The 13,944-nt window shown below is 41.3% G+C and overlaps 2 protein-coding genes and 1 pseudogene across 2 annotated transcripts; 2 read left to right on the top strand and 1 right to left on the bottom strand.

Annotated features, from left to right (window-relative positions):
* The first annotated feature begins 1,969 nt into the window (after nucleotides 1-1,969).
* LOC143330025 (odorant receptor 131-2-like) lies at nucleotides 1,970-3,465 on the top strand. Its single transcript, XM_076746174.1, has 2 exons — nucleotides 1,970-2,119; nucleotides 2,677-3,465. The coding sequence occupies exons 1-2, from the start codon at nucleotides 1,970-1,972 to the stop codon at nucleotides 3,463-3,465; spliced, it is 939 nt and encodes a 312-aa protein (XP_076602289.1).
* Nucleotides 3,466-6,973: 3,508 nt separating this feature from the next.
* Nucleotides 6,974-8,929, top strand: LOC143330055 (odorant receptor 131-2-like). The gene is made up of 2 exons (XM_076746224.1): nucleotides 6,974-7,123; nucleotides 8,141-8,929. Exons 1-2 carry the CDS (start codon nucleotides 6,974-6,976, stop codon nucleotides 8,927-8,929), a joined length of 939 nt encoding a protein of 312 aa, XP_076602339.1.
* A 2,616-nt stretch (nucleotides 8,930-11,545) lies between these two features.
* Nucleotides 11,546-13,906, bottom strand: LOC143330072 (uncharacterized; annotated as a pseudogene).
* Between the last annotated feature and the right edge of the window lie 38 nt (nucleotides 13,907-13,944).

A 13,944-nucleotide genomic window follows, 5' to 3' on the forward strand; every position in this document is an offset into this window, starting at 1 on the left:
TCAACTCCAGGCACATTTAAGGGAGGTGAGAGGTACCCAAGTGTCACGTCAGACCATTGGAAACCGTTTACATCAGCGTGGTCTGCGTGCTAGACGACCTGCAAGGGTACCTGACCACACCGCCAGGCATAGGCATCATCGTCTTGCATGGGCCAGGGAGCATTTATGCTGGACGAGGGACCAGTGGGCCTCAGTGCTGTTCTGTGATGAAAGTCGATCCACGTTGAGCAGAAATGATGGCTGCCAACGATGTCGGAGACGTCAAGGAGAGCGCTATGTATCAGTCACTGTTGTTACCAGATGAGCCTTTGGTGGTGGTGTTGCAGTGTGGGCAGGTGTGTCTAGTCAATCAACTGCCCTACACTTGGTGAATGGTACAGTGACAAGCCCATACTACCTGAATAACATCATTAATCCAGTCATTGTGCCCCTGCATGAACAACACAGGCCTGAGATTCAAAGTTGTAAGTTTGTTTTTGCAATTTTCTACAATTACATTCATACTTGTAAAAGCGCGCACGCGCGCGCACACGCACACACAGTACAAAAGTTAAATAAGAGCAGAAACAAAATGATGGAAAGAAACAGAAACAGGAACATGTCTGACTGCGAAACAAAACAACAACAACAACAATACTTCAACTGCATAATGACACCAGCACGCACGCGCACACACACACACACACACACACACACACACACACACACACACACACACACACACACACACACACACACACACACACACACACACACACACAGTTGTTAGTCAAACCATATATAAAGTCATCGCTCTGTGGTCTCAGTGCATTAATAAGGTAAGTACTGTGCAGTCGTGGTTTGAAACATGTCAGGAAAGTTAATGAAGCATTGAATTAACAGTGATGTCGTCTGTTTATCACTTCATTCATGCTGCATCGATGGCTTTGAGCTGTACTGCACTGTAAACTGTCTGTAACCGTGTTGGAACCAGGCTGCTCAGTTGTGTATCTTCGGTGTCTACAGAATGCAATGACAATGTTTTACTGGTCTATCTTATTGGTAAAAGTTTAATGTGTTTTTCTGTTGCAGGACATTTTACACCAGAACACAATCTTCAGTCTGCGAGACGAAGCAATAAGAAAATACAAGTTTGGTTCAAAACTCAAACATGAACAACTGGACAAAACACGACATTAAGGCCAAATCTGAAAAAATGATTTGAATGAAAAACGTGATAATGTTCAAGTGTGTCAAGGACCCTGAATTTCACAACTACATCCAACTAGATTTAAATCACAGCCATGAAAGGATGCAGACAACATGGAGTGAAAGTGATTAAATGAGCACACATCATGTTCTTTTCCTACAGGCTTGATTTAACATGCATTCACTTCCACTTCAAATGACCAAACGCCGATTTTGATCTTTTACGTTGAGGCCCTGATCCTGAACCCGAGGTGAATGTTTCTTTCTCTTACTGCTGGAAAGAAATTAATGTTCACAGCTTTGAACTCACACCACTGTCCAACAGCTGCTTCAGATGTTTCAGCAGGATATCTTAGACTCACTGCCACGTCAGACGGTGCAGGAATGAGAAGTGATGCTCTCATGGAATATAATACTTAGACAAGTGTGCTGTGAAGTTTGTACTTTTAAACATATTTTAACAAATAACGTTTAAAAAAAAAAAAAAAAGTATAACGCTTCCCTATTTAGAAGACATTCAAATAAAAGTTGTCCTCAGTTGAACAAACAGTGCTTTTTATGACAAAATTGTTTCTAATAATAAAACGTTCAAAATGTATAATAATGGTTTAAATAACATCAAATAGGCGTTTCAGTTCAGGGAATTTCTGGTCTTGAATTTGAGAACCGTCTGTGGTCTTCCACAGTTTGTGGGTCAATAATGCAGTTCCTTCTAATCTTTAATTACTATCAATATTCCCGATCATGTTTTCTCCTTTGTTTGATCTTCAGCCTTCAAGAGATGAACGTGTCATCGGCCAATGTGACCGTGGTTAAAGAGTATCGAGACTCTTTCACCAAAGCTGTGACCAAGAATGTGGTTGTTGTGGTTCTCAGCATCTCCATCAACTACATCAATGCAGGCCTCATTCAAACCTTTCGCAAACACCAGGTGAGACATTCCTTTAATTACGCGCAAAGACTAATAAAATATGCTAGATATTCAACAAGATGTCAGTGTTGATTAAATGTATATCTGATGTATTAAAAATGCTAAATGTATTTTTTTTTTTATTCTGTCCAAATACTGGTGGTCCTGGTTTACAAGCATTAAAACGATAAACGTTCAATCATATCAGTCATTTAAGGTTCACAGGGAGAATAGCACTTGTGAAACTGACGCGATGTGATCAGTGATGGTGTTTAAACTCCAGAAGCTGTTTCACGCATCATTTTTTAAGGATACAAGCATTCAGCCCATTTACAAACATGCGTTGGTGTTACAGAGGGCAGGTTCTTCTCTTACAAACAACCCCACGAGTACAGACACCGGCTGGCAGAGAGCGTCTGAACCAGACAACAAACAAGTTTCATTTCAGCCAATTATTAAGTTAGAATTAATGCTAGATAATGCTAATGATAAAATGCTACCCAAACATGAATTATTGCTGATAACAGCAAGTACAAATTCTACAGCAAAGCATCCGTTCTTTTCTTCCCACCCTCCAGATCTTCTACACGAATCCTCGGTACATCCTGTTTTTTCACTTGGTGGTCAACGACATGATCCAAGTGACCCTGACCGTCGTCCTGTTCATCATCAGCTACATCCTCTACAAAATAAACGTCTCCATCTGTGGCGCCTTCATCCTCCTCGCTCTTTTCACCACTGAAAACACTCCTCTGAACCTGGCTTGCATGGCGGTGGAGTGCTACATCGCCATCTGCTTCCCCCTTCGCCATGTGCACATCTGTACCATCAAGAGAACTTTAATGCTGATTGGTTTAATCTGGGCGACTAGCATGGTGTCTGTTCTCCCTGATCTCTTCATCACTTTGGCCACACAGCCTCTGGACTTCTTTCAGTCCAGAGTGTTCTGCCTCAGGGAAACCGTCTTCCCAAATCCCCTCATCATCAAGAAGAGAGATATCACCTATATTGTGTATCTGGTTATAGTTTGGTTTGTTATCTTTTATACTTACTTCAGAATTCTGTTCACTGCAAAAACTGCAAGCACAGATGCTAAAAAAGCCAGAAACACAATCCTCCTCCACGGTTTTCAGGTGCTGTTGTGCATGACCATATATGCAGAACCACTGCTAAAATCTGCTCTCCAGCAATGGTTTCCTAAGAATTTCTCAGACTCCCTGTTCGCTTGTTACATTATTGTACAGATCCTGCCACGATCCATCAGTCCCATCATTTATGGCATACGAGACAAGACGTTCAGGAGATACCTGAAAAGGTATCTGTTCTGTAAAGTGAGCCTGCAGTCAACAGCAGGTCATGGATTATAATACGGAGTTTTCCAAAACTTTCCAAAGCTTTCCATGTAGTCAGATCTTAAGACTGAGCCACAGATTCCTTTACTCTGTTCAGATGTTCACAACTTCACAAACTGACTTTGTTCATCCTTCTTTTGTTTTAGGGCTGTGATCAAAGCTCCATACTTCTTTGGTACAGACCCAAATGTGTTTTACCGATGACACTGGATGCTTGTTCATGTTCTTAATCTCTCTTACTCATTCTTATTGAAACAGATTCTTGTTTCAGTCATTTTATTTCACTGACAGTGTCCACATGTTTTTTATGGTAGTTCAATGTTTGTCCTGCTGAACATTTATATTTCTTTCTGCACTCAAAACTATGTTTAATGAGTTCAGTAAAATAAGTTAACTCAGACTTTGTGCTGTCGTTCAGCATCAGATCAGAACTTTTCAAACAACACAGAATTAAAACATCAACCCACCTCAACAGAGATGTGAAAGTTCTTTAGTCGCTCCGTGTTCTTGTCATATGTTCAAATAATGCTTTCAGTTGACTGTGCACTGAACCTTTTGTATTTCTAAATCAAGTCATTAAACTTTCTAATTTGATCATTAAAACTCAATCACAAAAGGTGTCCATGTGTGGATTTTTAAACAAGTCAAATGTTTCTGGACACTGAAGAATATGATTTTTAGTTTACTTTTTAAAAATGTACATTTGTGCTTGTAAAAAGAAAAAAAAGACAAAAATTCATACATTACAATCTATTCGCATGTGCGCGCATGCGCGCGCATGCGCACACACACACACGCACGCACGAACACACACACACACACCATCAAAACATGCTTATGCAAATTAGTGAATTGTGGGCCGTTGGTCACCACACGACACATAAAGTCTGAGATTCTCTGGAGCCAAACTGTTGGTGACTTGGACTAAATGCGTGAACTCAGGTAAGTACCACCTGCTGGGAAGTAAGTGATACCTTCTTCCTCCGCTTTGACTTTGACTCAGCGATGGTAGAAACTCAATTCAAATCTTTTTTTACCTGCTAACCTTTTAGATTTTCCTTTTCCTGATACGCAGAGCATCGTTCAACATCTGTTCAATGTAAGAAACTTGTTCTAAAGTGAAACTTGGGCAGAAAGACACGACTTTTAGGCTGATCATACAACAATATTGATAACAAAAGAGATATTGTATTGAGGATGTTTAAAAAACATCTTACTTTTGAATTTGTGCTCAGTTTTAACACGAAGATTCTCTGAGAATCTGGAAAGTGAACAGACTTGAAAGTTACTGACTATGTTTACATGCAGTCAAAAACCCTTTCATAACCGGAATATCAGCAATAACCCGGTTGCGCACGGCCATGTAAACACCTTGAATAACCGGAATATGTTCATATTCCGGCTTTTAAAAACCCGAATATGACCCCTGGGTTACTCCTTCTCTAACCCGAATATCCCCATCAAACGGAACATTAATTTGTGTTCTGCGCATGTTCTATTCACAAGGAATCTTGGTCTATTGAGTGCAGCAACTACTTGTTGAAAACATGGCGAAACGGAGGACATCACACTTTTGGAGCGAGGAGGAGACAAGTCACCTCGTAAGTGTGGTGAAAGACATGAATATCATGTCTTTTGTAGACAGTAGAAAGTACCGCGATAGCAAGATATACAAGAAGGTGAGCAAAAAGTTACGCAAAGTAGGGTTTGTACAAACGCCAGACCAGATCAAGCACGTCATGACGCAATGCGTGTCATGACGTGCTTGACACGTTGTCCATGCGTCGCCGTTTTGATCGGGATATCCCAATTGATTACAATTACCATGTATACAGGAATAACCCTGTTTGCTCACGCATGTAAACAGGTTATTCCGAATGTTTCAGAAACCCGAATATTGACCATAACCCGAATATTGACTGCATATAAAACAGTCAGTGAATGAGAAAACCTGTTGTTGCCTCTTTAATTTATGATTTTAACACAGTCAAATTAATTACAAGACTGGTGTACTGATTTTGCTGTTTTCTAAGCTGATGCTCTGATCTTCTGGCTGAGGTCAGGATTCTTTCTTCACTTGCTGTAACTGAGAGGCCTTTTGCAGGATTATCGATAAAAGCTTTTCGCTCACAGCACCGGTTCAGTTATCGAGTTCCTTCAAACAATCTGGAAAAACTATTCTAAATATTATCCACCATAACAGTTATATACCAGATGTACAAGTCTATTCTCTCTTTTCTCCTCGAGCTGCTCCACTGGAGGAGGGTTAAAGGCCTTGCTTGAGGGCACCTCAGTGGTGGGAATGAGGAAGGGGCTCGCATCGCTTTTTTCATTTTCCCATCCAGATTCATTCTGCTCATGTCTCTGACCTTTCAGCCACCACTGCCCAGCTGCCCCTGTTGACGTTAAATTATGAAGCACAAATGAATGATGAGCAGAAAAACAAGTTTTCAGGGGCTCTGAGAACTAGATGGAAATCCAATCATGGATTCATTACCCATCCTGTCTTTGTCTGTCTCCCTGTCCTTACTGTAGGTAAAAGTATGATATGTAGATGAATAAATTGATCACTGCTGGTTAAAACACTAACTCACCTGTTAGTGCTGATAGAATTTAATAATGTAAAGCTGATTGAGAAATATGAGGATGCTACAGGTTCTCATGTTGTGAACGAGCCTTTCATGATGCCATCACCTGATACAATGAACCTGTTTACCTGTGGAACGTGAAAAAACAGGTGTTGTTGGAGCGTTCCACAACTTCCCCAGTCTTTTGTTGCTCCTGTTCCAACGTGTTTGAAACATGTTGCTGAATCGGATTCAGAATAAGCAGCAAAAATCACTGAAGTGATGAGGTCAAACATTAAATATATTGTCTTTGTGCTGTTTTCAGTTGAGTTCATGTCAGAAAGGATTTGCAAATGATCACATTCTGTTTTATTTGTTTTACACAGCGTCCAAACTTTTCAGGAATCGGGTTTCACTTTTAATAGTATTCTACACTGTGATTTTACTTAAGTACAAGATCTGAGTACTTCTTCCACCACTGATTATCAAATGGTACCAATACACATGGTTTAACTGTAGAAGAACATTTTGTCTTAAGTATTCAAAGCTCTGAGTGTTCTACTACTATAGTTATAATTCTAATCTGAAAAAGTAGCTCAACCAGCAGAGGGCCGAGATTTTGCAACTCATAAGAATTGGAATGATAATTAATTACAATGTATTTTGATGATGTTCTGCTGTCATTTCCTCTGACACAAATCCACCGTTGTGAATTAATTTTGCTGGTCTTTAAATCTGACGGTCCATCTAAAAACATTAGATGTGTTACTCGACTTTCGTTTGCTCAAAATGTTTCTGATCTTCAGAAAGTTTCCCACAAAAGGTGTTGTAAGAAGGGGTCGTCTTAAAAGTCAGTGATGTCTTTAAGGTCATTTGTTGGAGTCTATAATCTTTGTAAACATCCACTTAGAAATGAAGAACATTCATTGTTTCTTGTTCTTTTCAGCTTTCAAGAGATGAACACATCATCTGCCAACGTGACGGTGGTTTTACAGTATCGAGACTCCTTCACTAAAGCTGTGAGCAAGAATGTGATTGTTGTGGTTCTCGGGATCTCAATCAACTACATCAATGCAGGCCTCATTCACACCTTCTGCAAACACCAGGTCTAGTATACCTTTGACATGTAAGCACTAATGAATTTAGTGAAGAAATGATCAGCAGCTCTGCAGGAAGCTGCAGACAAATGTGAGAGTACTTTAAATCACACATTGGTTTCAAAAGAGACATTTGTAGGTCTTAAGTTTGGGTTACTTTGGAATTTCTTAGCTGATCTCTTGTTGTGTGGGGGCTGTGGGAATATTATGTTTTTTGTTGTCTTGATGAGGAGAAAGTGATATACAAGGTGCTAACACTTGCAAGGAGAAGTTCCCGTAATGCTTTTCATGACTATAGAAGACATGTTGAAGCTTTAAGAGTTCTTTCTGTAAGTTGCCTAACCTCTACAGCTTGTTTCAACATTTGTGGCCATTTACTGTCTATTTTTCATTGCTCTGATTGGTCAATTATTTGTCCAACTGGCCACTGATGGGCAAAAGCCCAATTTTTCTGGACCACTGCAAAAAACTGAGATGTGGTTGGATATTCAGAGGTCTGTAACCAGGCAAGGAGCTGAGCTGGGGGAGAGAAGCAGCAAACGAGCTGAACCATTAATAAACCTTTACATCAAAATCATGATCCAAATAAATTAAAGGTACAACTCTGATTTAAAAAAAAGTTAGGAATTAAAAATAGAATTAAATCATTTGTAAACAAACTGTGACAGTTTTATGAAGTGTTTCTTTGTAATAAGTAGTAATACCCTTTCCACAATCATCTGTTCACAAAGTGGTGAACCTCACTCACGACGGAGCCGGATGCCCTCTTCACACCCAATCATGATACTATCACCTGTCACCAGTGAACCATGGTTTGGTTTGATTTACAATTTACACAGACTTTTTTGAATTGGGGTTGTATTTGGCAGCAAGCTCAGTTTGACTGATCAGCAACTGGCAAATGCCGGGTGGTTGAAACCCCCCATTTATAGTTAATTTTGAGCATATGATATCCCTGTTTCATGTGTAAAGCTCTGATCTGAAACCTTTTCTCATATCCTTTGTGCTTTTCTTCCCACCTTTCAGATCTTCTACATGAATCCTCGGTATATACTTTTCAGTCACTTGGTGGTCAATGATATGATCCAAGTTACCTTGACCCTCATCCTGTTCATCATCAGCTACATCCTCTACAAAATAAATGTCTCCATCTGTTGCGCCTTCATCCTGCTTGTTGTTTCCACCACTGAAAACACTCCTCTGAACCTGGCTTGCATGGCGGTGGAGTGCTACATCGCCATCTGCTTCCCCCTTCGCCATGTGCACATCTGTACCATCAAGAGAACTTTAATGCTGATTGGTTTAATCTGGACAACAAGCATGTTTTCTGTTCTGTCTGATCTCTTCATCACTTTGGCCACACAGCCTCTGGACTTCTTTCATTCTCGTGTGTTCTGCCTCAGGGAAACTGTCTTCCCAAATCCCCTCATCATCAAGAAGAGGGATATCACGTATTCAGTGTTTCTGGTTATAGTTTGGTTTGTTATCTTTTACATTTACTTTAAGATCCTTCTCACTGCAAAAACAGCTAGCAAAGATGCTAAGAAAGCGAGAAACACAATCCTCCTCCATGGGTTTCAGCTGCTGCTTTGTATGGCTTCATATGCAGCCCCCCAGTTGAAAGATGCTCTGCAGCAATTGTCCCCTAAAAATTATACAGACTTCCTATTTGCTTCCTATATTATTGTACAGATCCTGCCACGATCCATTAGTCCAATCATCTATGGCTTACGAGACAATACTTTCAGGAAGTACTTGAAAAGGTATCTGTTGTGTACACCATACTGTAAGCAACAATTCAAAAACTTGACTTAAAAGCCATTCCACTAAAAGGAAACAAAAAGGAAAGCTTTGCACAACACCTGGCTTCACTCAGCTTCATGCAGACAGTGTAAAGGTCAAACACACAGCTGTGACACCTTTGTGGAATTCCAAACTCATATCTGCATATCCGAAACAGCACATCACACTCAGATTCAAGTCGTTAGGCTTAGTGTTCATTCAGGGTTGGTTATTCAACGAACAAAACACAAAGATATCAACAAGTTTGGAATAATACAATAGAATAGACTAGAATATATCCTGTTTGTTTTTATTCATGAAATTGTAGCAAATAAGTCCAGTTCGTACTGATGAGTTCGGAGGCTTTGCTGCTTTGTTATACATTACTAAAAATGTACATGATGGTAAAAAAAATAATTGTTAGTTTGAGACCCAATCACATTAAAAAGTGTTTCTTAATTAACATATTGTCTGCTGTTGTTTGACACATATTTGATTGGAGAGATTAATCATCCAGATCTCTTATTATCACTTGTGGAAAGTAAAACAATATGTAATAATCAATATGTAAAACACACCTACAACACACATGAGTAAAAGATAGCTGACTGTCACAGTGTTACTACATCGGTTGCAGTGCAAACAGTTCTGTTCAGAGTTTGGACTGACAGGCCACCGTCCAGTTACCTAAAGACAACTGATGAAACCCGGATAGACATCATCTGACATTCTGCAAGACTCATGCATCATCCTGCTTAATATAAAATCCATGAAACTCATTTCAGACTCATTGTGTGAATGTGAAGTGGTGATGGAAGTGTACTACCTGAGGTAGGAGACTCTTTAACTCTTTGATGCTATCACACTGTGTTACTGCAGTATTTTATTAAGATGGTGTTCACAGTATTGCAGTCCTTTTAAACTCTAGTTGATCTCTAATCCAATTCAACAACAAGATGGAAAACCATGTGTTTTATGAAGTGGAAGACTGAAAAGAAAAAAACCCAAACATGCTGCCATTTCTATAGATTTAAAAAAAAAAAAAACATGATTCAAAATAACACACTAAACCTTAACCTTAATGTGACTCCTGGTATTAAAGTATGAAAATATAACAGTTGTGTTTTTGGATGGATACATTGAGGGTTGAATGCACTTCCTGCAAAACAGTTTCAATTTGCAGTACAAATCTAAACTGAGGGTCGTAGATATGAAGGTATATTTCATTTTGTGTGGCATTGCCTCATGTACAAAGACTTCAGGAATAATTGTTTATAAAAATTCAGCTGATTTGCTTTGGTGATTGACAGAGATGGGAGTGAAGTTTTTTGTAGGGATAATTTGTCGAAGGTGCACAACAATGAAGACCAAATAAGACATTTCTGTCAAGGAAATGTAATGTTTTCAAATGTCCTTCTTAAATTTGTGGAACTGTTTAATGATTCGTCATGTTGCCATCCTGTTGGTCACTGCTGTGACCATATGGGCTGGATGCCTTGTGGTGCAGGACACTCAAAGAAATCAATCAATCATGTCTCTCTTTTCTTTTCCTCTCCTTCAGATATTTCATGTGAATCCTCGGTACATCCTATTCATCCACCTGGTGGTGAACGATATGATACAGCTGACTACAACAATAAGTCTGCTCCTCTTCAGTTATATCTTCTACAAAATTAATGTTGCTCTTTGCTGCCTCATTCTTACCTTTTCTGTCTTCACCACCCTCAACACTCCATTAAATTTAGCTGTCATGGCAGTGGAGTGCTACATTGCTGTTTGTTTACCACTGCGACATGCTGAGTTGTGTACAATCAAAAGAACATATATTCTGATTGGCTCGATTTGGGCCATGAGTGCTGTCTCAACCCTGCCAGATGTGTTTATTATTCTAGCAACAGAGCCTGTACAGTTCTTTCATTTGGCTTTGATTTTGTTTTTACATGAGATTACATGAATGTGTTGCTGTGCTACAACCCAGCACATAGATTCATAGATGATGAATAAAACATGAAATACAAAAGTAATAAACCACAGAGTCCACTGATGTTTTTCTTTGAGGTGATGTATTTTCATTTAGTTGTCTATCAAACTGAGGCTTCAGTCTAAATGACTACTCGTATTTAATCTTTAAACTTTTGTGTTGTAATGATGTCTTTTTACGCAATTAAGTCTTCAGTTACTTCCAAAATTATAACCAAATGAGATCATGGCAGCCAGTTTATATGCTGTGAGATAAAATAATGTACATAGAAATTAACAATGTATTATACAATTATTACTGTTACCATCTACATAAGATACATTTTTTCAGCATGAAAACATGCATTTCATATTTAAGCAAGTGCTCAGTGTCATAAATACATGTCTGGCTTCATAACAAAACAAACTGCTTGAAAATTGGTTAAAAATTCAGGGAGTTACGATGATTTTAACTGCATACAGACCTCCCTTCCCTGTACCAATATGGCGGACGTTCCATAGGTACTGTGGGAATTAGTATTGGACATATGGGCTCCAGTCCAGTACAGTCAGGGACATGATTTTAAACACACAACAGACTACAACTACAAGTAGAACAGCAAGTCCACACAAAAATTCCTCTCCAACATATTTTTTTCATATTCCTTGACATTTCCTTAATTTTCAATTTCAAAAATGCTTTAGAAGCTCCAGAAAGGTCCGTGCATACTGCAGATCTGACTGAGAAGCAGTATGAGGTGAAAGATGCATCCTGTGTGTCCCAGCAGCGTTTGCCCACTGATCTGCCCTCTTGATCCATAGCCACCTTGTGGCTTTCTCTGCGGCTTCATTTGCAGACCTGATGGCCTTCCTCTACGCCTCCCTGGTGAGGTCCAGCACTGTGAATACTTTGCAATGGGACCACCCTGCAAATCCTCGACAGCCCACCTCCAGAGGTTCTCAGCAAGTTTTTTTACAGCCTTGCCTCCTGCTCTCGTACACCAGCTCCTGGTACTTGGCACGTTTCCTCTCATTGGCCTCATCCATACACTCTTCCCAGGGCACTGTGAGCTCCCGAGTGATCAACTGCTTGATAGATTCTGACACGATGATCATGCCTGGTCGGAACCACAAAGATGTTATCCTGGCTGGGAACTCCAGCTGTTTACCAAGATCTACTTCCAGTTGCCAGTCAGTGGCAAAGGTGAGGAGGCCAGATTTCACCCGTGGTTGAGTGTTGGGCTTCTCTCCGGCTCCGTGGAACCTGATGGTCTTTGGCTTGTGGTGACCCATGATGGTGTTGATGGTCATGACTATGCTGTCAGCAACTGCCCTAAGCACCTGGCCGTGGCGCCAGCGATTGCCCCCGTCTCCAAGGGTTTTTGGGCAGCTGCTGAGGAGGGGTTCCAGGGAACCTGTCCTGGACACTGGATGGACGGGACAGGATGGTGTTTCTGTTTTGCCCCAGATGTGAAGGTTGGCTGGACTTGGTAGGACGTCATAAACAGCCTGGACTAAAAACCTGATGCGCTGGAAGTCTGCTTTCCAGATATTGGACCAGGTGATCCTTCGTTGCAGAACATTCTCTCATTTAGTCCATGCTCCTTGTTGCCCCATTCCCACCATCCTACTAGCTCATTCTTCCTCCACGCCTGCCCGCACTTCCTCCTGAACGAGTTGTTGTCGTTCCTTGCCCTTGGCCTTGTTCACCCTGGTTGCCGGGAAGTAGCCAATTCCTGCAGACCTGTGGCTATAGACCCCACCAGTGCCTTCTGCATCAGCTGTGACTCCAGAGCTTTGTCTGCCCTCCATTTCCTGCCTGTTTGCACCTGGATGCCAGCCAATGCCACCTTTGGATCCCAAGATTCCCTGTACTGCAAGACTTCCCATGTTCTGGACACCATGAACTCTTCGGCGAGGCCCCTGAATGGGAGCTGAAGGATGTTAGCGGTACCAGACAGGCCGGAGCTGCTGAGACTGCGCAGTAGACCAAGCCATCTATGCAGGTAGCTGCTGATGTTTCTCTCCATGGTCTCAACTGTTGTTATGGGTACTGTGTACACCAGCAGGCCAAAGGATCCGGGGCAAGATGGAATGTTGCCAAATGCAGGCCTTGAACCTTGTTGGCAGACCTGATTTGTCAACCCGAATCAGCCAGTCTTCACATTCTTTGCTAGTTTTCTGGATGGACGCAGAATCTTTGAGGCTGCAGTCAAAGTACTTCCCGAGGCTCTTAAATGGCTGCTCTGTGATGGATGGGATGGCGGCTCCAGACAGTGAGAAGCGGAACTTGTCCACTACTTTTCCCCTCTTGAGCACTAGAGACCTTGATTTTGCTGGCTTGAAGCTCATCCTTGCCCAGGTGATGAGCTTCTCTAGGCCTTGGAGATCCATCTACTGCCCGAGACAGATGTGGTGGTGACAATCAGGTTGTCCACAAAGGCTCTTATTGGGGGCTGGCATACTCCTGATTTTGTCAAGGGTCCCCTGCACTCCACCTCTGCTGACTTGACTATCATGTTCATGGCAAGGGCAAACAGTATGACTGAGATGGTACAGCCTTTTATTATGCCTTTCTCAAGTCGGTGCCAGTCTGATGTACCTGACCCAGCAGTGACTCTCAGCCTGAAATTATTGTAGTAATCCAAAATAAGGTTTGCGACTTTGCTGGGAACATGATGTTGTTGAAGAGCGAGCTCAACAAGCTTCTGCGGTATGAAGCCGTACATATTGGCAAGGTCCAGCCAGAGTACGGTGAGATCTTCTTTCCCTTCACGGGCCTCCCTGATGAGTTGTGTCACCACGCCAGTGTGCTCCAAACAGCCGGCCACAACAGGGATCCCACCCTTCTGAACAGAGGTATTGATGTAGCTGTTCTTCAGAAAGAACTCCATTAGTCGTCGTGACAAGATGCTGAAGATAATCTTGCTTTCGATGCTTAGCAGCGAGATGGTTCTAAACTAAAAGAACAATTTTTTCTCGTCTGCTGTCAGCCTTATCAACAAGGCCCGGAACCCCCCCGACACTCTCCACACTCCGCCTCTGCCTCATCTTGCCACATTGACACACACAACTCTATGCATTACATT

The sequence above is a fragment of the Chaetodon auriga genome, chromosome 2 (assembly GCF_051107435.1).
Source record: "Chaetodon auriga isolate fChaAug3 chromosome 2, fChaAug3.hap1, whole genome shotgun sequence".
NCBI classification, from domain to species: Eukaryota; Metazoa; Chordata; class Actinopteri; order Chaetodontiformes; family Chaetodontidae; genus Chaetodon; species Chaetodon auriga.

Bases quoted from the DNA above. Each gene is read 5' to 3' on its own strand.
- LOC143330025 (XM_076746174.1), top strand. From the start codon at position 1,970: ATGAACGTGTCATCGGCCAATGTGACCGTGGTTAAAGAGTATCGAGAC. The intron at 2,120-2,676 runs GTGAGACATTCC...CCCACCCTCCAG, and splicing joins AAACCTTTCGCAAACACCAG to ATCTTCTACACGAATCCTCG.
- LOC143330055 (XM_076746224.1), top strand. From the start codon at position 6,974: ATGAACACATCATCTGCCAACGTGACGGTGGTTTTACAGTATCGAGAC. The intron at 7,124-8,140 runs GTCTAGTATACC...CCCACCTTTCAG, and splicing joins ACACCTTCTGCAAACACCAG to ATCTTCTACATGAATCCTCG.